The sequence below is a fragment of the Solea senegalensis genome, linkage group LG15 (assembly GCF_019176455.1).
Source record: "Solea senegalensis isolate Sse05_10M linkage group LG15, IFAPA_SoseM_1, whole genome shotgun sequence".
NCBI classification, from domain to species: domain Eukaryota; kingdom Metazoa; phylum Chordata; class Actinopteri; order Pleuronectiformes; family Soleidae; genus Solea; species Solea senegalensis.
Window position 1 is genome coordinate 9,559,167 of NC_058035.1, and position 26,122 is coordinate 9,585,288.

Consider the following 26,122-nt stretch of genomic DNA (forward strand, 5'->3'; position numbering starts at 1 on the left):
TTTCACAAGTTAATTGTGCTGTTGACAAAACCTGGTTTTTAAGGGATTAATGCTTCTTGCCCCCGCCCAGCCCTGAGCTGCCAGTATATACCCAGAAAATGTACAGATTTAGATTGTAATGATGCTTGGCAGAGCCCATCTTCAGCATACAAATAATACAAATGATATACTTTCTGTTTATGAAAACTAAACAGTCACGCACTGCTGCTTTAATACATACGGCAGTCCAAAATGACGGGCATACTGAACATCAGCGGAATGTTTTAAACAGTGAGAATGTAGAAATAAAACTCTGAACAAGTTCCACACTGAGAATGTGCCTGAATGCAAATAAAAGAGTCGCAGATACTCAGACTGTTAGTGCAACAATTGTGGGTGTCGGGGTGTGGGACATGTAATTTGACTGTCTCTCTACCTCCAGTTTTACCGGAATTCCTCACAGGGATGGACTTACTGGTTTTGTTGTGACTGTGCACACAACCCCGCCCATACTTTGTAAGTGTGTGTGTGTGCGTGTGTGTGTGTGTGTGTGTGTGTGTGTGTGTGTATGCGCATACTTGCGTGATTAGTAATCATTTCGTGAGAGGACAGAAGATGACCCGGTGCGGAGGAGATGTGGAGGTGGAGGAGTATTGCACAAGTTTGTAGAGGTGGATGAGGAGACCGCAGGGGTGAGGTAGGGTGGGGTTGGGGTGATAAACCTCGCTTGTAGTGAGGCTGAGCAGAGCCGGGTAGAGTGGGTAATTACAGGGGCCCAGAGAGGAGAGGCCTGTAATCAGTCTGCCCTCAGGAAGGAATGCAGCTCATCTTCTTGTGTAATTACTGCCATTTAAATGGCCCAACATTCTAAACACTCATCCCACTGTACTGCTCACCTATCCACTATATGTATTCACTATATATAACTGTATATAAGTGTGAGTTGTTTTTCATGACTTTCTGTAAGTTTCATTTTAGCATTTATGTTAATGAAGGCAAATTGCCAATATTCTATTCTATTCTATTCTATTCTATTCTACTCTACTCTACTCTACTCTACTCTACCACACACTCACACAAACAACAACACAACTAGTGACAAAGAAAGACTTAGAGTTTGAACAACGCTTCACTGTAGAGTTTATAAGTGAGGTGGACAATACGTGTGTGTTTTTGGACTTGTGTGTATGTGTGTTTTTGGGCTTGTGTGTGTGTGTGTGTGTCTGCAGTGTGCACACCCTAACTAATGGCTGTGGAGACTTCAGGCCTCTAGAGGAGCCCGCCATGGCAACTGGCCACTCTGGGTAGATTTGCGCAACTGTCATGAAGCAGCTTGTGCAGTGGTGGAGCAGACAAGCTGTGGCGCCTTACACTCAGCACGTAACATTTACTGTCTGCACACACACACACACACACACACACACACTCAAATGAAGAGGTGAAGTCTCGCTCTACCATGAGTTTGACCTCCTCCAAGTAATAGTTGTGACATTGGTCTGTAATTTCAAGAGGATAATAGGAAAACAACATTGTCTCACCCACTCTGTCTCCACTCATTCCCTCTCTTCCTCGCTCTGTCTCTTCACCCCCCTCTCTCTCTCTCCACCTCTGATCGTGATTGATTGTGGTGCTTGTGTGTGACTGTGTTCCCATGCACTAGGTGGTCATTAGGGCACACACAAACAGCAGAGGGACACTTTTTGATGGGTTATGATTAATGAGTGCCATGGGAGGTGGCGCCCCCTAGCTGTGGCAGAGCACACCTTCCACTAGCCATTGTCTGTTCAAGTGCACCAGTACTGTACCAGCACTCGGATCACAGCAACAGCCCAAATGCAAATCCTCTTAGCGCTCCCACTCTCGCAGTCACGAGCACCCACACATTCAAAAACACAGTCACCAAATCTCACAGAGAGTGGGCCGTCCCTCGCTGGCACAGTGGGTAAATTTAATCCATAGTCTGTTACAAACACAAACACAATTTAAATAGTGTGGGTCCATTTCAAACAGCCACAAAAGTCTCCAGGATTCTCTGAGTTATGAGTAAAAGCCCAGTCACTGAGTCTCACTTTATGTGTGTCGCCATATTTATGTCACACATTTGTCCGTGTGTTTCTCTGCAGTTAGATTAAATGTCATTACGACATGATGTGCTAATGGCGGGAAAGAACACATAAATCTTTTGTCACAGTTCATTTCCGTTAGAGGGTTGTGTGTGGGGACACACTCGCAGCTGCGAGTGTTGGATAACGTTCATTGGTGAAAGACTTCTACTCCATGCCCTCCACATGTGTGGTGTGTGTGTGTGTGTGCGTGCACACGTTCATGTGTGTGTGTTTTCATGTCCTCGGGCTTGCTTTCTCTCTCCTCCTGCCAACTGGACATGCTGGATGGACAAGCGAAGCATTTCTGTCACTCTGCATCTCCATCACCTGCTTGGCCTTCCCCCTCTCTCAATCTGCTTTCCAGCCTCCTGTCACCTCCCTTTCACTCACACAAACACACACACACACACACACACTTTCTATCCATCCTGCCTTTTCTCTTGCTCACACTTGCACATGCTTGCACAATCAATTATACACTCAATCATACACACTTGTGTCTTGATGTAGCACGGCGCGGCCTCACACTCAATAGAAATAACCGCTCTGCAGGCGTCCTCTCACACTGGAACCAATTTAAAGGTGTGACACTGCTATGATGAACCTCCTGCAGAGTTTCAGCTCAAATGTTATCGTAACAAAACAGCAGAATTACATTTGTATGCGATTTGGGTCAACAGTATTTGTTCTGTTGCGTGTATTTATTTTATTTTTTCATGTTTATATCAGCAACTTTTTTTTTTATGTCAGACAGTCAGCAACTTCACCTGTGTCAAATAAAACAAAAAAAGTTTTAAATTTAGAGCCTAAGTCTGTTGCTGTTCTGGACACACAATCTGACTGTTCTTATTTGACTCTGGACAACAATGGCAGCTAAATAAATTCATTAATTATGTCTTTACACTTTTTCTTTGGTCTCAGTCTGCTGCTTATGATATTGGACATTAAAACAACTTTGTAAGTTTGTTATAGAGATAATTATAAAAAAGACTAAAAAATGATGGCTGATGGAACAGGACCTGAAGAAGAATGTGTGCTGGTCTGTGTGAGTGATGACGCCTGTTAGTCCGAGAGTCACCATGGTGAGTGCAAAGAAGCAGGCTGCAGAGCCATGTGGAGCTGCAGCAGGTGCGCACTGGTGGCAGCATCAAATTATCCGAAAAAGATTTTTTTTCAAGACCGTGTCGACGCACGCTGTTAGTGCAAGTAACATGTCAAAATTTAGCTCCCTGTCTCCTGATGCCACACGGCTATACCATCAACACAGTCACTGGTGAATGAAGGATATTTTCTATTAAATGATGACCAATATCCCCCCCAACTGTGCGTGTTCAGCCATATTGGTTGGGTTTTTTCCCGTATTTTTCACTTATAAAAAAGGAAATTAAGATACAATATAAATTCTATGAGATTAGGAAGTACAATTGCCCAATAAAAGCCCTTTTCCTATTTATAGGAAATAGTTAAAATCCTCAATCTATTCAAAAAAAAAATATATATATTTAAACATAAACCTCCCACAGTATAATATAGGTCCCAGTCCTCTGCATCCTAATGCAACTATAGAGCATAAAACAACAATTTATTACCATATTATAAAAGAGAAACACTAATTTGACCCGCTTAAAAAGTAAGTTCACTAAACTTAAAACATTGCAACTGATTGTCAAACCTTGAACCTTTTTATTTCAAACCTAACCGTCTATTTTTTTTAAGAGTGAAGTGCATGAAACCTGCTGTAACACAGTTCCTGTCTGTCCTTCTGTCTCTGTCTGTCCTTCTGTCTCTGTCTGTCCTTCTGTCCCTGTCTGTCCTTCTGTCTCTGTCTGTCCTTCTGTTTCTGTCTGTCCTTTTGTCCCTGACTGTCCTTATCCTCATTTAAACTAAAAAAAAAACAGACCCAGAATATTGGTCCACACAAAGCTGTCACCATGCAACACAATGAATGAACATGGTGTGTTGCACAAACGCGGACGTACACAGAGTGATTTTTCATCAGATGTCTAAATTGCACATCTCTGTACTTCATCTCTTTGCCTCCTCGCTGGGTTTCTCTTCTCGCCTTGTGTAGCAAACTGTTTTCAGGCAGATGAAGATGAGGTCAGTCTGAATATCAATCACTCCGTATAATTATCCTTTTAAGGAAGGTAGGACAGATTTTTCTCCTTTCCATCCATCATTGTCTTACGACCTGCCTTGGTTTGTGTGTGGCGTCATTGCTTCCTCACAAGAATGATGATAATGAGGTAAATCAAGTGAGGATGATGGATATATGGTCAGCCAGTCAATGTTAGAAAATGGCTGCTGATCACTCTGTTTATTATCGGCGTTTCCTGTGCCAGGAGTGTTGTTATGTTTGACTGACTGTCCTCACAGTCGCCTGCGTGATGGTTGTGCTTCATAACCACAGGCTGTAGCTGTTTCTCTTTGCATTCGAGGCTGGGATGCCATCTGAAGTTTGACTATAGCTTCACAAAGAGCCTCGAATCCACGAGGCAGGAGGAAATGAGAGGCTGGAGTCAGGGAGGGCCAGAAGAAGAAAAGCACTACCATGTCAGACACTAAGCTGGAATGTGGAGGGGAGGCATCTTCGCTATTGTGTATTTGACCTCATATGACACTTGTGAAATATAAAGCGATTCCTGATCGTGTCAAACGCAGCCTGACCCCTTGTTCTTTTGTAGTGTTTCTCTGTTGTTTGGCAGTTTCAAAGTATACTTCTTCCCGTTTTTCGTTCTCTCTGGCTTTCTTTTTTTCCCCCCACCACTTCCGAGAGCGGTGTTGGGACAGTGGGGGCACTGGAGGGGACAGTAATGACTAACCCAGTAGAGGTAATGATAAAGTACAAGCGCTTTAGACTCCACTCTGGCTAGAGGCACTGGTGCTAAGAAAATTATAGCCGTTCATGTGTGTGTTTGGGTAAGAGAGAGAGAGAATGAGAGGCGGGGGGGGGACAGACGGTGGGAAAAGACAGAGGGCTGAAAGTACAACAGAGACTGTTTCAGAGTTGAGACAAAGTGGGGCATTGCTGTTATTCAGTTTTCCTCACCATTCATTATAGCAGCCTAGTATTTTTCTGTGTGTATATCTATGCGTGCACACACTCTGTGTCTACTGCATTATCTCTCCCCTCTCACTGTCTACAAGTGTCTCTTGACCTGTCTTTGTCCAGCCCCTCCTGTCTTCCCATATTGTCACCTCCTTTCACATTCCCTCTATCTCTCTCATGCACATTATTGCCTTCTAGTGTGGCCCCGCTGCACCACTGTCACTCTGGCTCTCCGTTACACCGGAGTGAAGCTCTGCACTGCACAGCCACACTGAAGACACTGAGGGAAAGAAATATTTCCGTCATTTCAGTTTCTCTGGTTTCCTCCCACAGTCCAAAAACATGCAGTATGGGGATTTGGTAAATTGGGCACTCTAAATTGACCATGGGTGTGAGTGTGAGAGTGGGTGGTTGTTTGTCTATGTATGTGGCCCTGTGATGGACAGGCAAACTGTCCAGGGTGTGTACTCTGCCTGTCGCCCTATGTCAGCTGAGATTGGCACAGCTCCCCTCGTGTCCCTCATGTGGAGGATAAAGCAGTAGAAGATGGATGGATGGATTCTAGTTTGGTGTACAAATTGATTAGAAAAGTGTCATCTTGCGTCTGCATTCTCATGCACGCACTCGCATCTGTGTGACTGTACACTCCAGCAAAAGAATGCCCACGATGCTTGTGTTTGCTTTCGAACGTCTGCTGTCTATCATTAGAGTAATAAAAGACTTGCTGTGCTTCACGGCGAGGAGTTCTGGTCTATAAGGTTCCTTCATTCCACACAAATTGCCGGCTGCTGTGTTCTGATGGATGTTTGTATTCTGGCCCAAAAACACAGATTCCACTTTAAAGCCCCAGCTCCATTATCTCAGAGAGAGAGAGAGAGAGAGAGAAGCTGTCTGTCTCCTAACTCTGTCATGCAAAAGTGTTTTAATTAAAGTGCACAGGCCCCAGAACACACACACTGCACAGAGTGAGAGGGAGGTTTATCCATACACACAGGACTCTCCTCCCATTCTGTCTCCGTCTGAACCACTGTCTCTCTCTGTTTGTCTGTCTCTGCTGCCATTCTTCTTCTGCCTCCCTCTCTCTCCCTCTCTCTCTCTGCCCCCTCTCATTGCGCCTGAAGAGTGACAGGCTGTGTTTTTCAGCCAGTGTTTGAACACCGGGCGATCAATGCCGGACAAAGGGAAAGAGCGGGGGTGAGGGGTGGGGATGGGCAACACAATTGGTTATTGACAGAGAATTTAAAGTCTGAAAGACTGGAGGCGACAGCTTAGTAAGGGGAGAGCAAAGGGATGCAAGGAGCAAAAAGAGACGGGGAGGAGAGGAGTGTGCGAGAGGCATCGCCGCGATGAATTTGATTCACGGTCATGGCTGAGAATCACCCACTGCAATGTGTTAACTCATTATTCATGTCTGTTTGTGTTTAATTGCATTAACACCCACGTGTAGTGTTGTATGAGCCTGATCGAGTGCATGTAAGTGATGTTAAGTGTGGAACCTGTCGAGGATGTAAGATGTAGGACCACAGACAAGTGTGTGTGTGTGTGCGTGTGTTTCTGCGATTTATCAAAGTGTGATTTTGTGATATTCTGTTTGTGTGTTTGAGTGAACGTGTATGCTTTCCTTATCAAGTGAGTTCAGCACAACATCATTCACGTGTGTGAAGATTTCCTGGTGGAAATCAAAAATGTGAGACCTTGCATGAACTTTTTAAACAAAAATGCACAATCCCAAGAAAAAGCAGATTAATAAACAAAACAGAATTGTGTGGTTCAGACATCGGACTATTCATTTTTAAAATGTCATTTCTGCTGCTAGGGGTCAAAAACAATGAAAACACTATCCAAAGACCTAGTTTGATGACGCTGGGATGCAGCGTGCTAACATGGGAATTGTTGTTCTACCACTGAAACCCTCTCACTTTATGTGGAGAGCTATGGCGGCAGAGTGCAGCACAGACTATGTGCTGTAAAGTAAAGTAATGCCGTGTGAAGCAGAGAGGGTACAGTTTGGGGTCAGTCAGGAGTTACTGAATAAATGTAGTTGGCTGTAGAAGAACAAGTGTAAAAGAGAGAGAGAGAATGATGGCTGTCAGGCCTGGAGCAGCTGTTGACTTCTGTGTGTGTCCTGCGGCTGCAGTGCTACCTGCCTCTCTGCTGGGGGGCAGAGCTGCAGCCACAGCCTTTGTCCCCACTGGCTCCTTCATGCCGGAGGACACAAGGATGAAGAGATGGTACATCCCCATACCTGAAGGTGGTACAGCCTCTGTAATCTCAATCTCTGTTGGCCTTGATTTGAATCCTACCACCACTTTCTCTCCCACCTCTGTCATGCTCTGTATCCTCTTTATCCCAATGTCTCAGACAGAATGTGTCAGGGGAACGGAGGGATGGCGGTAGCAAAGTGCTCATGTTCCTAAAATAGGCAATGCTATCTTTCTAAGTAGATTTTCTTGTTCCCAAGTTATGGCATAACTGATTTGAAAACTGAATTAGCCTGGTTTACTCACGCTGCAAACACGGCCTCTGCCCTGGCATCTCTGCACCGCTGAAAGTAGAGAGTGAAATTCAAAAACTGAAGCTTTGTGACATTTCTGTGCGAGAGACACAATTTCAATGAAGGTTTTTTTTCAGTTTGTGTGTGTGTGTGTCACAGGAGGAAGGTTACTGCACTGAATATGTCCCTTACCTCCGTGCGTCTCCTGACTGGAGCCAACCCTGATAGTTATTTGCACTCCTCTCCATCTTTCATTTAATGCCTATTGGATTCAGATTATTTTTGTAAGCAGTACAAAGTTTTTTTTATTGGAAGGTCAGATGCATTAAGAATTTATGAGGACCTTGATTCACCTGACTGTTGCCTTTGCAGCAAGAAGACCCGGTCAGAACAAGGACCTTTCTGCATGGAGTTTGCATGTTCTCTCCGTGTGTGCATGGGTTTTCTCCCACTGTCCAAAAGCATGCAGATTTGGTGATATGGACACTCTAAATGAACTGCAGGTGTGAGTGTGAGAGTGGATGGTTGTTTGTCTCCATGACCCGGCCTTTTGGCTGCCTATGTCAGCTGGGATTGGCACCAGAGGATAAAGTGGTAGAAGATGAACAAATGAATGGATTTAACCTGAAATGTAAAGCCTGGATGTTGCATAAACAGAGGAGAACATTTTTCATTTTTTGGCCTTTGAAACACAAGTGTAAAATTGTATCGGTGTGTAACATGCCAGGGTTCAGGCAGATCTGCATAGTTATATTATAGTCACATTGTGTTTTTTGGCAGCGGATGCTGCAGTCCTGCTGTCTGCAAGTGATATGCCACTGGGTTTTTCTCCACACTGCCTGTGCATCACTGTTTTGCTCATGCACACAAGGATACAGTATACAGGCGTCTTGACGGACACACTTGAAATGTGGTTGTTGAGTTTGCGTCATTGTTTACAGCGCGGTAAACAGACGAGTCTGAGTGGAATAAAATGTCTGAGTCCATTGACATTACCAACAGCTGTGGAGAAAGGTTTAACTAAAACCAACTTTGGAGGCAAGTGTCACTTTATTCTGACAACAAGTGAAAATAATACAATCCTCCACTGAAGTGTGATCATGCGCTCTAAAGAAATTAAATAATAGAAATCAATTAACATGACAAGTCAGCCTTAACCATAAAGGATTAAAATGTACCTCTCCCATGTGAGTATAACAACAGAAAGAGGAGATGTGATGCAGAAAACGCACCCTTTAAGGTGAGGGGACGCCACAAAAGTAGACATAGAAACACTCAAATTCATAACAAGAGTTCCTAACCTTCCTGGAGGCGGGTTAGGTGAAAACACTTAACAACAATTTCAGGAAAAACAGTTTACTGCTGCATGATTGACATTGTTGCACCCATCACATACAAAACTCACAAATTAGTCTCTAAACTTTTCACCATCTGTGCAGAAAAAAATATGATGACACTTTTACATTTTTAAAAAGCAACGCGTTACAGTGGACACATACATCTGTGTCTACTGCCGTGACACACACAAACAACAGTGGCCAATAGCATCGCAGCATCAATAATACTGCCTGGGATCTATCCATTATTATTAGAGTAACACATCAGAGTGAAGAGGTCAGAAATATTGTGTCCTTCCTGTCAGAAGAAGCTCTTGGCAACGTTGCCGATAGGGATGTGTCACATCGTAAATGTCAGGGGATAAATGTGCGATCAACAGGACCTGTTCATGGAAGGTCAGCGGCTCCCTCCTCAGCTGAGAGACGTGACTCATCCATGGAGACTAGAGCAGGAGGCTTGCACTGACCAGATTAGTGGCAGTACAAGCGGGTGAAAATGTCACTGTGCTCCTGCATTCACAGTGAAACCTGTTAAGGTCCAGTGTGGAAACATGTTGAAGGGGAGGTGTTATTGGCAGAAATGAAACAAAGGAAGACGACCGCTCATCCTCATCCCCGTCACGTCTGTGTTTTTCAGAGAGCAGCGACTACAGCGACGCTGAGGTCCTCCCAGACTCCTTCCCGTCTGCACCGGCAGAACCTCTGCCAGAATTCCTGATGGAGCCAGAGGACGCTTTCATTGTAAAGAACAGGCCAGTGCAGCTACGGTGCCGAGCGTCGCCAGCCACACAGATCTACTTCAAGTGCAACGGCGAGTGGGTGAATCAGAACGATCACATCCCCAAAGAAAGCCTGGACCAGGTCACAGGTAATGACACACACACACACACACACACACACACACACGAGTCATGTCACCTTGTATTTCACAGACATAAACATCATACTCAATTACAAACATCATTTTCAACTACATAATCCATTAGCTCCTATAGGGTTTTATGTGCACTTTAACTGCTTTTGGCCTGCAGCCATTGCATTATTTATATGCACTGTGAAAAATATGGCTCACTAGCTTCTCTCAACCCTTTCTCTTTCTTTATTTCTTTTTCTCTTTCTCTCCTTTTTTTCCCCCCTCTGCTCAGGTCTGGTGGTGAGGGAAGTGGACATTTCAGTGTCGAGGACCCAGGTGGAGGAGCTGTTTGGTCTGGAGGACTATTGGTGCCAGTGTGTAGCCTGGAGCTCGGCTGGCACCACCAAGAGCAACCGCGCCTACGTTCGCATTGCATGTCAGTGATAAATGTGTGTGTGTGTGCTGGTGTCTGTTTATATAGAGGGATAGAGGAAAAAGGGGAAAGTAGGTAGAGTGACAGCGGGATGTTGAATGTTTCTGACTTTTGTCTTGTCAGCTTTAGTATATATGCAAATAAATGTGTTGTTACATTCCATCATCTCAGTCCCTCGTGGTAATCTGTGACACAGGGTGATTGACACTGTGCATGTTTATGAAGGTATTACGAAAAAGAAGCACAACACGGCAGAGGAAGCTTTTTCAGGGGTGTGTGTGTGTGTGTGTGTGTGTGTGTGTATATATGTGTGTTTGTCACTTAGATAAACAGGGTGTCACTCTGTTGTCGCCTCTTTGTGTCACTCTTTGCTGACTGCATCTCGCTCTCTCGCCTACTGTAGACCTGCGGAAGAACTTTGAGCAGGAGCCACTGGGGCGGGAGGTGCGACTCGAGCAGGAAGTGCTGCTGCAGTGTCGCCCCCCAGAGGGCATGCCTGTCGCTGAGGTAGATATCTGCTTGTTCATTAGCTGCCTGTTTCACTTGTTCCTCTTTCATCACCTTCACTGTTAAACTTCTTGATGCTGATGGGTTATAAATACATTCTTATTTTGCGCTGTTTTTGCAAGTCTGTGTAATTTAAGCAGACAGCAAAAGCGTGAGTCTAACCGATCCGTAATGAATCACACAAGTTTATGCGCCGAAGTTTACGCCAACATAAAACAAAAGGAAGGAAAGAAAAGGGCAAGACGCTGGAGTGTGAGAGATTTAAGAGGAAACAGCCACATGACATCATCAAGAAAAAAGTGATCAGATATGTCTGCAACAAAGCATAAAAGCATTTGTTACTATTTAGTAAATATGTTTGTTTTGTCAAGCATTGTTCTTTGTTATCGCTTAAAAATATATTTATTATGTAGATAGCACGGAAATGTAAAAATAGATGAGATGTCATGATAACCGATCATTTTATTATTTCTGGTCACCCATTAGTACCGCAGTGTCGCAACAGTGTAGCAATGTATTACAGACATGTGAGACCTTGGCTTAAGGTTTTTAACTTTCTTCAACTCTCTCTCATCTTTATCTCTAAAAAGATGCCTTTATTTTTTTATTTTTTTATTTAATTAAAATTTTGATTTTATCTATTTATTTAAATAAATACTTATTGATGTTTTGTTTTGTTTTTGGGGTTTTTTTGTGCGTTTATCAGTGTCTCTTTGTCTTGACCACTGTGGTTCCTATTGCTGTATTGAACTGTATTGAACTGTATTGAACTGTATTGAACTGTATAGAACTGTCTAGAACTGTCTAGAACAAAAAAATAGACACTTTAGACCGAGAGGACAAGCTGTAGCCGAGCTGTTCAAAGGAAAGAGGAGAAGACAGTAATGCAACATTATGGAAGTCAACTGTGGTGAAATGCCAAAAAAAGAAACTAAGAATGCTCAAATTTTGACACCATCCGATTATTATCACAGAAAGACGCGCGTCATCCGTACTGAATAGGTCTTTGTGTTGTTTGCTGACTCATATCTATATGCGTCAATAGATTTATATGGAGAAATATCGTTTGAAAGCGAAAGCAATGTGAGTGAATTTGAAAATAACCCACGGTCTTGTAACCGTTCTAAGTTCTTTATGTTCCTGCGTCTTTACAGGTGGACTGGTTGAAAAACGAGGATGTCATTGATCCGTCGCAGGACCCCAACTTCCTGATCACCATTGATCACGATCTGATCATAAAACAGGCCAGACTTTCAGACACCGCGAACTACACCTGTGTAGCTCGTAACGTGGTGGCAAAAAGACGCAGCAGCACCGCCACGCTCATTGTTTATGGTAACACACAGAGTTTTAGTCCGCTCCCACACGTCACGTGTTCAGGTACAGACAAATGTCTTCACTTTTGCTTGTTTGTGTGTGTCTGTCTCTCTGTCAGTGAGTGGAGGTTGGTCGTCTTGGACTGAATGGTCAGAGTGTAACGCACAGTGTGGGCGTGGCTGGCAGCGACGCACACGCAGCTGCACTAATCCTACTCCTCTGAACGGAGGAGCCTTCTGTGAGGGTCAACCTTTCCAGAGAGTGACCTGCACCACACTGTGTCCAGGTGAAGATCTTTTCCCACATAATTATTCAAGCGCTGGAATATTGTGAAATGTCCCAAATTGACCTTTTGCACAGAATACCAGTATTAATTCAGCCAACTAGGACAGAAATACATTTATTCATAGGTCCATGTCATCATGAATAGGAAGCGCACCGTCCTTGTTTTGTTTTTTTTCTGTGTCCAAAGAAGTTATGCACTTCAAGCCATTACATATGCATCATGCTGCATTAAAACGCCATCCCCAATTCCCCTCTACCTGGACTAATTTAGCTGTTGGGTAACTGTAAAATGACTTACATCTCCGCTGTATCATTCCAGTGGATGGAGGCTGGACAGAGTGGGCAAAGTGGTCCGCCTGTGGGACCGAGTGCACCCATTGGCGCAGTCGCGAGTGTCAAGCTCCCCCTCCCAGGAACGGAGGAAAGCACTGCAGCGGCAGCATGATGGAGAGCAAAAACTGCACTGAGGGGCTGTGTGCACGTAGTAAGTCACCAGATCGATTTATTTGAACTAGGATGGTTTTTAAATGTCAAAAAAAGAGTAAATATTTGAGGTAATGTATCTTAAATATGCAGTTGTCCCTTTAGCAAAGATCAGCATCTGTTTAATCTAGTTCACTGGTGTGGAGACAAAAACTGTCTCGCATAAAGAAAGTGTGGTGTTTCTGAGCTATCTATAGGGGTCAATTGCACTGTATTGTAAGATATTTTGTGTAGAGCTGTATTCCCAAGGTGTTCATTAATTACAGCCTGGTGAAAGTTTAAATGGTGTAGAGTGAGATGAAAACATCCAAGGCAGGTGTTTCATGGGGGAGAATTTAGTTTCGCAGAGAGAAAAGCAGAAAAGTGAGCCACATCTTAACAGCACAGATGGACAGAGAGAGAAAGAGCAAGTGCACATGAGGAAGCTCATGGAGTGGGAAGCGAGCATGACATGACCAAGTTGGAAATTAGCACAGGGAAGAGCATATGAGAGTGAGTCAGACTCACACTGACACCCAGTGTGCAGCCTGTGATGAGCTTGGAGGAATCCAGCTGACAGTGCATTAGAATCTTTGAGATGCACATCCACAGAGGCAGTGAGATACATTCATGTACACACTGGAGACTCCCAACACGCCCATGCTTACAGACAAACCCGGCAAATGCTCATGCAGTGGGGAGGGTCACGTCCACACATTAGGTGCAGCACTGTGGCTTCTCCGCTCTCAGACCGACACATGAGTCCTGACATAAACAGACTTCCATGGAACAGACAGATTAGAGGACTACACTTTCTGATGTGGCGGTAGGGAGCTTGAGCATTCCCAGGAGGCAGTCGAGAAACTCTGACAGGGAACAAAGATGCAAAGCACTGTGCCGGAGAAAATCTGTGAAGTCGTCACTCGGCAACCTGCAGGTTACTGAGTGACTTATTTACGTTTCACACTGATGTGATTATTCAAGGGTCACAATTTATCGAGGAGACTTAATGACTGCTTACATTCCCTGCACCCGTAGTGGTGACTCACATTACTGATCCTGTCAGGTTCCCTTGAGGACAGTATGAAGACATGGTTTTGGTGTCATCCATAAGAATCTGAACTCTTTTGAAGCTTCGAGATTCACAATTGGACAGGCGTCCACTCTGTGTGCTGGTCCCAAGCCCGGATAAACGGGAGAGTTGCATCTCAGCCAAATCAAAAACCCTGCAAGAAAATAACAAAACAAAGCAAATAAGAAGTAAGCTCATTCTCCCATAGACGAGTTGCCCTCTGGTGGCTGTTCAGTATACTGTTACTTCCTGGTTGGCCTCATTTGTCAAACCACACAGGCTTCGGTCTACGATCCACAGTACATTGTACCATATATCACACAACATCACACTGTATCTTCTAAATTCTTTCACACGTCTATTTCACTTTATGCAAACAATTGTTCCGCAGTGCTGCACATTCGCACACCTTTGTAGAAGAGAGACACATTTATTATTTAAATATAAAATGCGTCTTCTCACTTGCAGTGCGGCATTTGCATTTTCATACTGATGAGCTTTTATTTACTTTGCCCTAAGTTAGTGTCTCCTTCATTTGCATAAAAAAATAGTCCATCCATTTTTATGTTTTTCTTTTTTTTTTCTTTTCTTCTCCTTCTCCTTCTTGTCCCGCTCGAACAGATAAAAAGATTTCTATTGAACATGCAAGCCATCGTAAGTTCACCCTTCCATGACTTCACTCTTTCACTGCTTCCTGCTCTTCATGCTGTGTTGGTGTGTGTGTGTGCTCATGCAGGTTAGGGGGTCCTAACATCTGTGGATGTGCGTGTGTTGATGCTGCCCTTCCACACTTTGTTGTCATCTCTGATCAAGCTTAGCGAAGGCTCGGCTCACCTTCTTGTCCAGCTGGCTCAATTATCACGTTGTTTTCCCCCCTCTTGTCTGTGTTGATTAAGCGTGGCATAGGTTTCTGAACTGGCTTCATCTTCTCACGTTCGCTCATTTCAATAACAGCTTATTGCAACTGGGATAGGATGGAAATTATGAAAGAAGCATATTAATAAAAGTCTGTATAAATTGGTTTAACGGGCTCTGCAAATTCTGCAAACTGTGTTACGGACAGAGCCTCATGAAGTTGAGCCTCTTTCACCCACATGCGATCCAGTGGGAGCAAAGCATTTAGTGGAGAGAAGGAGTTGATTTGTGTCTGATTTTTAGATCATCTCTGATATAGTTTACATTTCAAGTGATGGTAATTCCTCCAGCTCAATGTGATGCGGGCTCAGGGGAGAGCAGCCACAGTAATGCACCTAATTCGCCATTGTTCCGTTTCTGGTAATAAGTGCGGACGGCTGTCAGATTTGGTTTAATCACGCCACGTGAGCATGGGAGCTCTCCTTCCAGCCTGTCTGCCTCTGGCTTTCCTCTCCCACTCTTCTGTCCTGTCTACCACTCTCACTGCTCTGTTGTGTCTGTGGCTTCCTACAACTTCTTCCCCGCTCTCTCATGCTCTTTCAACACAGGCCTTTTCCTCAAGCACTGCTATCCTTATCTCCTTTCTCCGCACCATACTTATAATCCCTCTGTCCCCCTAACAAATCACAGCCTTATCTGGCTTCCTCCTATCCCTTTTTGCCAAATTGCCTCTCCTCTCGCTCTCCTCTCCTCTCTTTATCCAGCCTGTCTACTCCCTTTTTCCTTTTTTCGCTCCTCTTTGTCTCCCGCCAGCTTCTCCCCTTGTCTTCCCCTCGTTTCTGCTGTGGTGTGACTGGCTCATGTGTCTACGTTTGATTTGGCTCTGCTGGTGTTTGGGTGTCAGGGATGAGCTGGCTGTGTTGTGCCTGCTGACCACAGTTGGAGAGAAAGAGAGGGAGCTCGACAGATCACACAGATGTGTAGCAGCAGGCACACGGCCATAGTTAAAGAGCAGGTGTGAATGTTTTAGTCTCTCTTAAAACAACGCTCACAGGCCAACAACTTCAACGGAAGAATCATCCATCACTGTGATTGTGTCCCTTCCTGTACTGGCAGCAGAACTTTCTCCTCACTAATGTAATTCCAATGTAACAGATGGTTGGACAGAGTCCACAGTCCTTTTGTGAAGTTCTGTGTAAAAATGCATTTAAAGGTTCGGCTGAAGCTCGGCCAGTGCCAATACCTTCGCAGACTCACCGAGGCTTCTTATTATTTCACATTTTTAAAATGGTATGTGTACTTGCTGCATGGCGGTGGTTGGCATCCACTTTACGGCTGTTAGTTTGGACGACGCGCGTTTGATTTGAATTAGTCAGACAGCTGAAGCCATACATTAGCTTCAGGGGAACTTAGGACAGCATCTTTACACAGAGCGATGACTTTGAATAACAAACAAATCCCCCATCTGTTTCACTGGTAACCGTTTCAGAGGGTAGTCTCCTCAAAGCCAGTGTGGGCACGGAGGGGAATTTATACAGCAATCCTTAAAATACTTAATTGTGTGAAGTAAACATGTGGAAAGTCTGCTGCGACCATCTTGGAATTATTGTTTTTCTTACGGGCAATGGGATCGTCAGACACAACAAGTGAATAATATGAAAGCTCCTTCACAATTTCCCAGCACTCATGCTGCTTGTTTTTGTGGATCAATAGAAGAAACCTAGACAAGATTGATTCCACAACAATGCAATAATGTGAAAATCTGGTCAATTTAGGCGCTGAAAAAAAGATAACTTACACATCAGAGTTTTTGTTTGTAGTCTCATCATCAACTAATCAGTTTATTGACTAATCTTTTCAGCACTTGCAATAAACTAATCCACTATTCCCTGCTGCGGTGGATGAAATGTAATGAGCTGTCTTTCCTTTCCCTTTGTCATTCTTTGTCATTGCATTTGTGTCTTTATGTTTTCGCACACGTCTCTTTACAGTGTCTTTTATTGTGTAATTCTTCCAGCGCTGGCTCCAGGTATGGGTGTGGCAGTGTACGCGGGTCTGGTGGTGGCGCTCCTGCTGTGTGTGATCCTGGCTCTGTGCGTGGGAGGGCTTGCGTATCGCCGCAGACGCCGCCATCTGCACGGTGATATCACCGATTCTTCGTCCGCTCTGACCAATGCGTTCCACCCTGGCAACTACAAGCCGCCGAGACAGGGTGCGTTCACTGTTCATCGTTTAGCACGTAGATGATTTCTTATTCCAATCAACTTTTTTTTCCTCTTCACAGTTAAGGTTCTCCACACTTGCAATTACTGGACTGTTTATACCTTCACAGGAGGTCATTCTATCATGCGCTGTTGTCTCCTCTCACTTAGTCATTTTTCTTTACTTTACTGCGGAACATTTCATAGACATTAAGCTTGTGTTTATGGTATCCCGTAGCAACATTAACTCATTTCACTTTTAGCATGCTCTCTCCCCTGCCTGTGCTATTTGTGGTGATAAGGGAGCGTCTCTTATATTTCCCTGTATTGTCCACAGATCACCCTCACCCGCTGCATCCCTCAGTTCCCCCGGATCTGACAGCCACAGCAGGAGCGTTCCGCGGACCGCGCTTCTCTCTGCAGCACGGGGTCATCGACAGCCCCCACAAAATCCCCATGACCACCTCTCCGCTGCTGGACCCTTTGCCCAGTCTCAAAATCAAGGTGTATAACTCCTCCACTCTTTCCTCTGTGGAGCTTCCTGTGGACATGAGTTTAGGTGATGGGGAGATCCTCAGCCTCAAGTCGGTGGGAACTGTGGGCAGAGAGCGCGAGTACCACAGTCACACCCTGTCCAGAGAGCCAGGGCTGAGCACCAGCGCCACCTTAGGTAGCCTGGGAGGACGCCTCACCATCCCGAACACAGGTAATAACAATCATGTCCAGCACAAGTGGGAAGTTTTGTATGTTCCAACTTTTAATGAAGAAGACATGCCAAATTAATCACACGTACAGTAGGTAAGATCACACATGACACCTTCTGCTTTAGGTGTGAGCCTGCTGGTCCCTCCTGGCACAATCCCCCAGGGGAAGTTTTATGAGATGTACCTCATTATCAACAAGTGGGAAAAAACAACGTGAGTGCTGTTCATTTTTATCCCTCCAATTCACACGGAAAAAAAAACCCTTGGTTGTTGTTTTGGTGATTTTAATTTGTTTCCGCTGAGTTTACAACGTTGTTGTCCGTCAATTTCTGTGATCTGGAATGATGTTAATGAATGTTTTAGCAAACTTGTAATACAGCTAAACTCATGCTGCTCAAGCATGTCCCAAATAAACCTGGCGGAAGAGACCTTTTTCACAGCAAATATCTTTTGACATGAAACTCATTAGGGTTCCACTCCAGGTTTCGGTGGAGTTGTAAGAGTAGGACACACTAAATACTTGACACGTAAGTCTGTAGAAGCCGTTTCTTCTTCTGAAATAGGTGTTATCTTAATACCGAATACATGTTCCCTGGATTTTCCTGTAATGAGTCTAATGGCAGCCTAAGACTTTAGCACAGTATATCATTTCATTTCATTTACAACTTCCTATTCATCACTATTCATGACAATTTTCTAGAAGTTTGATTCCCCTCAAATACACATGGGCGTAATACGAGATTCTGACAGTGTGACAGTATATATATAAAATGTCACCTATTTTATAAAAACACACCTGACTGACACCTCGCACCAACCTGAGAGGGGAGAGGTTGTGTTCCGTAAAAGTTCTTTACAACCTGGGTGGTTCCTGCCTCAGTATATCCCGAGTTATTGGCCCATGCCTATAGCCGCTAATACTTTGAATACATTGACCTGACGTTCTTTTATAAATGAAAGCACGATGTTTCAAAGATGATGCAAATGTTTTTTGTGTGTGTGTGTGTGTGTGTTGATAGGCTACCCTCTGAAGGCAGTCAGACAGTATTAAGTCCCGTGGTCAGCTGCGGTCCATCTGGTATGTTACTGAATCGTCCTGTGGTCCTAACGTTGCCCCACTGCGCCCAGCTAGACACACCCACACCTGACTGGACCATCACACTCAAGACTCAGACGCACCAGGGGTCGTGGGAGGTCAGACAGCTTGAAACTGAGACGTTTTCGCTGACGTGGTTCCACAGAGTCTTACACCAATCTTGACTTTTCAGGAGGTGCTGACAGTGGGTGAAGAGACTTTGTCATCGCCGTGCTACCTGCAGCTGGAGGAGGAGTGCTGTCATGTTCTCATGGAACAGTTGGGAACGTATGGCCTGGTGGGCCAGTCCTGTCCACCGCAGCCCGCCTGCAAACGCCTGCAGCTGGCTCTGTTTGCCCCGCGAGCGCCCTGCCTTTCCCTTGACTTCAGCCTCCGGATCTACTGCATCCATGACACACCACATGCCCTCAAGGTGTTTATCTTTGTCTCTTTTACACTCGCACTCTCTCTCTCCGTGCGTTTTCGATCTGATTTATGATATTTTTTTATTCTTCCCTGTTTCCTTTTTTGTTTTTTGTTGTTGTGGGGTTTTTTTTTTATGAGTAAGTCAATACTATTGTTGTAGTTTCCCCACTGGTTTTAACATTACACTCCTATAACAATGTTGGACACAGGAAAGGATCATCAAACAATGGAGTAGACACGCATCAGCGATTTTGTCTTCTTTCTTCCACGCATTCGTCTTCCTTTTCTTAACTTGACACTTACATTAATCACAATGTAACTTGTAGTTCTGTTGGAGATTCGGGTGTGTTGTGCTCGTGGCAGCTAATGTATCTTTGAGCAGCTATCGTCCAACAGAGGTAAAGTGACCTCGCTTCTTTCTTTATTCTTTTCAGTCCAAACTAAAGCCATCGAATTTATCATATTTTGAACAACTTCCTGGCACCAGAAAAGCTTTAGACTTTTTTTTTTCTTTATATTAAAATGCTCTTGACAAGATGCTGTAAAGGCTTTCATAGGGTAAAAAAAGTGCAATGATATGTGATAAGTTAAATGTAGTTTTAACTCGTGTCATTTTTAATTAACAACTAATGTTATGTATCTAAACAGGAAAATACATTTATAAAGTAGAAGGTTACATAATGCAGAAGACCTGGTCTTGCAAATACAAATAAGCACAACATAAAAACATAATGAAACAAAGTATAAATAGATTATTTAATATAAACAAGATGTTGTGAAGTCAGAGCGCGATACGTGATAATAACAATAGAAGTTAACATAGCTCAGTTCCACTGTGGTTCGGGGGAAATATAAGAGCACTCTCTTAACTGATCCTGCTGATGCCTCGTGTTTTATTTTGTTTAGTTTTTTTTTTTTAAATTACATTATGGTGCACGTATCACATATTGGATCTGTCTCAGTCCGAGCAGCACCTCAAAATAGCTCAGCGCAATGCAATGCTAGCTCCCAATGAAACAGTAAGTGAGCAGCACTGCAGTCGGTGACATTAAATGTTGTCTTTCTCTCAGTCTCGCTCTCTCTTTTTTTTTTTTTCGTCACGTGTGCCGTTCACTAAAGTTCAAGCAGCTTTCACACTGTTGGCTCTCACAACAGAGACAACACGGGACACGTTTTAATTAAACATTTGACAAGGCACGCTCTTAAAGATATAGTATGTGAGTTTTCTGCATCCAAATATCGAAATAGTGTTTTACATGTTTCCAACTCTCTTTAAATCCATAGACATTTTACCCACTTTACCCATCTCTGGGTAACCATGTCTGGGCCAAACCAACTACAAACCCCTTGATAAAACCTCTGAAATAAATCAATGCAGGACCTGACCCTAAGCCTGTGTTCTGTCTGCTTCTGTGCAGGAGGTGCTAGATTTGGAACGGAGTCTGGGTGGAGTTTTGCTGGAGGATCCTAAGCCGCTGCTCTTTAAAGACAGCTACCACAACCTGCGTCTGTCCATCCACGATATCCCTCACACTCACTGGAGAAGCAAACTGCTGGCCAAATACCAGGTGACTTCATGTTGTAGATAACAGGGACGAGAGCCTGCTGCATTTTATAATAGGTGTAGAAGATACGACTGTTTAAATACATAGTGTTGCTGGATTGTTGGGGGGGTTTAAAAATGAGTATGCAATGCGTCATAAACATTAGAACCCAGCATTAGACCCTATAGAAGTCACTGCTGTTGTAAACATCGGAACTGCCACATTCTCTTGCTGGCAGGACTGAGACTGCAGTTTAAAGCTTCTCTAACAGGTAATCTGATAGTGGTTCTAAATTATGGACAGTGCACTTTAGAGATAAATTGTGCTCAGACACCCAGCTGGTGCAAACGCCCAGCACCAAAATATAGCTTATTGCACACCTCATTGAGTGGCAGCTGTGTTCAAGATTATTGACCTTTTCCTTTGTGTGACAGGAGATCCCATTCTATCACATTTGGAGCGGCAGTCAGAGACCTCTGCATTGCACCTTCAGCCTGGAGAGAGGCAGCCTGGCTGTGTCGCAGCTCACCTGTAAGATCTGCGTGCGACAGGTGGAAGGGGAGGGACAGATATTCCAGCTTCATACAGACATCCAGGAGGTAAAGGTGGCGGCAATTCAAAAAAACAGAAAGGCTAATAGATGACAATCCAATGGAAACCACAAAACCTTGTCTCCCTCTCTGTGAATCCAGACGTTACCACCTCACTCGCCACTCCCCTCAGGAGGCGCCTGCCTGCCTTCCTCCCAAGTGGGACCCTATGCCTTTCGCTTGCCTGACTCCATCCGCCAGAAGATCTGTGCCAGTTTGGATGCACCCAGCGCGCGCGGGTGTGACTGGAGACTACTGGCACGCAGCCTGGGCTTTGACAGGTCAGATCAGCCTCACATGTTTAGGTGTGAAAGGCAGCCTGGTCAGGCTGACGTTGTGATGCTGAGGTTTGTAGCTTTTACTGCACGGTGAAAGATCTGTGTCGCTGTCTGACGTTATAGGTGTAAAAAGTCGGAGTTCACTGTTGGTGCTTAGGTTGTGTTATGACACTGTTGTGACAATCATTCGGTTTTCTTAATGTCATGTAAACACGTTAGTCCGACTAAAATCCAGCGAGTCTTAGTCGGACTAACATACCTGGATAATGTGATTCATAGTCCGATTAATCCTGCATGTCTGCGCTTAGTCAGACTGGAGTCAGACTTGGCGTTCTGCATCAAAATTTACTCCCTGGTCTTTGACCTGGAAGTAGAAGGAGATGACTTATAAGCTGCAGTACTGTTGCCAGAAATCATCTTCGGACAACACAGCAACCACAAGAGCCATTTAGTTTATGTCATGATTAGCATGTACAGCAGGTACGAAACATACAGAGTCACAGCACCGTCCATCTCGCGGTTCGCTGTTTGTTTTTCTGTGACGTAAACGTCATCAGGAAACTGATTCAATACGCAGTAGTTTAGCCACCTACAGGGGCTGTAATAAACTGTAAACTGTGAGCTAGGTGGCTAGGTAAAAGAGATTTATATCTGAAGTGACAACCTGCTTTTTAGATTTTCCCAAATCATTTGGCCTTATTTAAATTATGATAACTGAGAGTTGCTTTGCTGGGTGATACCAGCAGAATTCCAACAAACAAATGACCTCATGTGTTTAGAATCAATGCTGCGCTGCTTTCCCCTGACGCTCTTGTCCTTTCTTCTCCTCAGGTACCTAAACTACTTTGCAACAAAGCCCAGCCCCACAGGTGTTCTACTGGACTTATGGGAAGCTTGTCACCAAGGTGACGCGGACCTGGTCTCTCTGGCGACTGCACTGGAAGAGATGGGCAAAAGTGAAGTGCTAGTTGTCATGACAACGGACGGGGATTGTTGATCAGTCATGGAGAGCGAGCAAGACGTTCTTTTTTCTTTCTTTTTTTTCTACCACCGTGAAGAAAATAAAATACCTGCCTATGAATATGCACAGACTGACCCACGTCATCAGCCCACAGAGCATTTTTGATTTTTTTGACATGTACTAATTACCTCTGCTTTTCACTGATCAGCCACTACTGTATGCCCACGTCCACCGTAAACCCATTTCCATCACATACAATAACTGCAAACTTGATTCAGCCTGAATCCACCAAAGCAATGTTGCATATGCAAGATGTTGGATTGAAAATGACACTGTTGTGTGTGTATAAGACAATTGAGATAAACAACAAGCAAAATCACACAAACACACATTCTAACATGGGATGACACAGGTTTCAGAGGCAGCATGAAAGTGCATGATATAACACTATCTCACCTGATGTTTCACGGGCTTTTTTTTTTTGTTCTGTTCTCCATTGTCATTCTGTGTGGGTGACATCAGCATTGATGTGTGCACAACCTCCTCAGGCTAAAGACACATGTGGACTAACTGGTCATTAATTGGACCAGAATTAAACAGACTAGGATTTCTTGTCAACAAATCGCGTGAGGAGCAAACCCTCGAGGTTGAAGGGCAGGAGCGTGTGCCGCGTTCTGCTGAAAACATTTTGTAAAAAAAAAAAAAATGACCTCCTCACTGAGGCGCGGGGGTGAGCTCTGTTGTTAAAGAATTGGTGGAAAACGAGACCAACTGACTATTTATGTTGTAGAGCACCAACAAATGCCTCAAAGCCTTGGCACATCGTTCTGAATCACAGAGGTGTTTTCTCTTTCATCCCTGCTCACGCTCCACTATCGCTCTGCCACACTCCTCCCATCTGTTGAGAATCAAACTACAGGAGAGCTTTTCTGGTCATCTCTTAAAAGTTTCCTTTGTGGAACGCTCTTTAATTTATTATCCATTTGTGGATCGTTGGCTTGTTTTTTCTCCCACCGTCTTTGCTGTCACGATCACATTGAAGCCGTTTCATCATTTGTTTAGGCCGCTGAGCTCCTGTGTGTTTTTTTTATTCTAGTCGAGCAGGGCAGACCAAACGTGAGACTTTGGTACACAGTGAATGTCTCACTGGTGTCTCGTGTGAACAACAGGAGCTATGGTTATGTGTTATTTTCAATATAGTATATCTATACAAGACATAATTAGAGGTGGGGAAATATTCAGGTGACTCCACTGTCTGGATTGGATGGATTATTCTTGCCTTGAATCCACGAAGCAGCAAGGGACCATAGATTTTACCTCAACACTAAACTGCATTACGTTTAAATCCACACTCTGTTTAGCATTTATCTGTGTGTCCATCCATCGCCGTGGAGCTCATTATGTCTCCCTCCTCTCGATTTCATAACATATTGTTAACCTCATTGCTAAGCCGCCTGCTTTGTGGTCAGGGCCCTCAACCTATTTTCATGATCAATTATGTTCCGTCTGTTTATTGTGAGGCAGGAATTTAATGTTCGCTGTCGCCGCGGACATGGTTCTATGTCTTATTGAAACTTGTTCTCCCTCAAGAGCAAAAGAGAAACACAGTGTTCATGTCTTTGAAACTACAGACACCATAACACAGGCAGTATCCCTCCTCTTCAGCTTTGAGTCATGTCACTGTTTTTTGTATGAATGAACTGAAAGCAAATTGTGTGTGTTAGTGTGTGAGTGGGCAGGTGGGTGTGTGCACACGCTCGGATCTGTCATTTTTTTTTTCTCTTTGTAAGTGCTATGCAACTACAAAAGAAAGGAAAGACAAGAAAAAAAAAAAGCATTTTGAATTCTTTTGTTCCCTGGAAGAGTAATTCTATTTTTCAGACCAGGGCAATGACAGGGTTTTTGTATCCTGAAGTGGTGTAAAAGTGGCGATGGAGGTCTGCGTGGTCATTCTGAATCAGAAGAATTGGCTCACTGGCTGGCGGAGGAAGCTGAAACAGCACACGGGGAAGAACAAAACAAAGTATGGTGCAATGGCTGCAAAACAAGTTGTGACGACCGTTATGAACTGATGCCCTGCAGATCTTTTCCTGTGAGGAAATGAACACAACCAGTTCAGTACTTTGGATCCCTGAACACTGCAGGTCTATTTTTCCTTAAATCTTGTTACAGTGACTTGCTAGCTATAGACTTCAGTGTTTATTCATCCAGATTTCTTGAGTATATGTGGGATCTCTGGCCATAGCGCTGGATAATTTGTGCCGGAAATGGACTGGATTCTACTTTGGTCCCGTGAGAGAGAAAAATGTAGCCTTTTGTTTATGAAGTCGGACGTTTTTACAAAGACTCAACTGATTCAGTGACATTATTTTATCTCTGTAAAGTACCAATTGTAAATAAACGTCTCGCCTTCTTACCTGTAACTAAATATAATTTTTATGCAATAAATTATATTTCTTAGTTTAACAACAGTGTTTGTGTTATTTGCTAGTTAGCTGCCTCTAATACTTCCTGTTCCATTTTGCAGGATAAAATCTGCTTCTTCCTTCCTTTTTTTTTTTTTTGTTTTTAAATATAAATTTCACCTCATTTTCACAGAAAATGCAAAGCTACTCAAGCTGTCTCCATTTCCTTACACCTCAGTGGAAAATTCCCTTTAGGTCCATTTAGTTTTGCAAGCTTTTCACCATCCAGCCTTCAAATTAACAAGATTTTAGAGACGCTAATAGTGGCCTTTGAGGATCGACCCTGAGCCTTTAGACCCAACTTTGTTTATTTGTTTATTTATGAGTGGATGGGGGGTTTCATCTTTGAGAGATTTGTCTCTTGCATTGGGATCAAATATCCCAATGAGTCATCTGTAGTGAGTGTCTGCTGCACTTTGGCCAATTGCAGGCAAGACTTTGCACCTGTTTCATTAAATGCTCTGCTAATTGAGGACTAATATGCCACCCTCCAGTGCATGAGTTAATTAAACCTTTTAAAAGCTGACTGCAGCTTCAGGCTCAGTCCTATATGCAGGATAGGATGGGGGGGGGTGAATAAATGAGCACTGTGAAGGTTATTTTACAACATTTAAAACTAGGAACATTCTGACACTACACTTTCTTCTTCTTCTGTGTTATGTCATTATACCACTTCTCGAAGAGTAAAACGATTAGGAGACATTCATGCTATGAAAACTATTCATAAAAGCATAAGGATAATGTATGTGAGCTTATGCTGTAAAAAAAAAAAAATCAGAGTAATAATTAAATGTGCTTATTGCAAAGAGGACAGCGCAGTTAACCAGTGTCTCATTGTTTATTGATTCCAGCTTTGTCCATTTGTGTGCAGGTTTTCACACTCAATATGCTGTATTCTAGTGCCATCTACTGGTGCCTAATAAAAGTACTTTACAGTACAGTTTACATTCAACTCATTTTTAGGACACAGCTCACAAGGTAACCATGGATTTATTTTAATTAAGGCCCGAGCCACGAATGGCAGGGGTCCAGGACGGCTCCTAGCCCGAGTGTGAGGAACCTATTGTTATACTTCAAATTATTATTATATCCGTGGCTTTCAGGTGAATTTTGAGGGGGTTAACGTGCAT

At 43.8% G+C, this 26,122-nt stretch overlaps 1 protein-coding gene across 2 annotated transcripts in view; it reads left to right on the top strand.

Moving 5' to 3' along the window:
- unc5b (unc-5 netrin receptor B) overlaps window positions 1-24,993 on the top strand; it is a 48,424-nt gene extending 23,431 nt beyond the window's left edge. Inside the window, exons 2-17 of one of the 2 annotated variants that reach the window (XM_044045656.1) lie at window positions 9,602-9,832; window positions 10,110-10,253; window positions 10,654-10,757; window positions 11,912-12,092; window positions 12,193-12,360; window positions 12,679-12,843; window positions 14,515-14,547; window positions 16,766-16,960; window positions 17,287-17,655; window positions 17,779-17,866; window positions 18,673-18,847; window positions 18,922-19,161; window positions 20,573-20,722; window positions 21,133-21,297; window positions 21,391-21,569; window positions 22,398-24,993. In XM_044045656.1, the coding sequence (XP_043901591.1) occupies window positions 9,602-9,832; window positions 10,110-10,253; window positions 10,654-10,757; window positions 11,912-12,092; window positions 12,193-12,360; window positions 12,679-12,843; window positions 14,515-14,547; window positions 16,766-16,960; window positions 17,287-17,655; window positions 17,779-17,866; window positions 18,673-18,847; window positions 18,922-19,161; window positions 20,573-20,722; window positions 21,133-21,297; window positions 21,391-21,569; window positions 22,398-22,563 (2,753 nt within the window). In that variant the 3' untranslated portion in view covers window positions 22,564-24,993. The remainder of the gene's footprint in view (window positions 1-9,601; window positions 9,833-10,109; window positions 10,254-10,653; window positions 10,758-11,911; window positions 12,093-12,192; window positions 12,361-12,678; window positions 12,844-14,514; window positions 14,548-16,765; window positions 16,961-17,286; window positions 17,656-17,778; window positions 17,867-18,672; window positions 18,848-18,921; window positions 19,162-20,572; window positions 20,723-21,132; window positions 21,298-21,390; window positions 21,570-22,397) is intronic. The other variant, XM_044045657.1, reaches the window with a different exon arrangement.
- The last annotated feature ends 1,129 nt before the right edge of the window (window positions 24,994-26,122 follow it).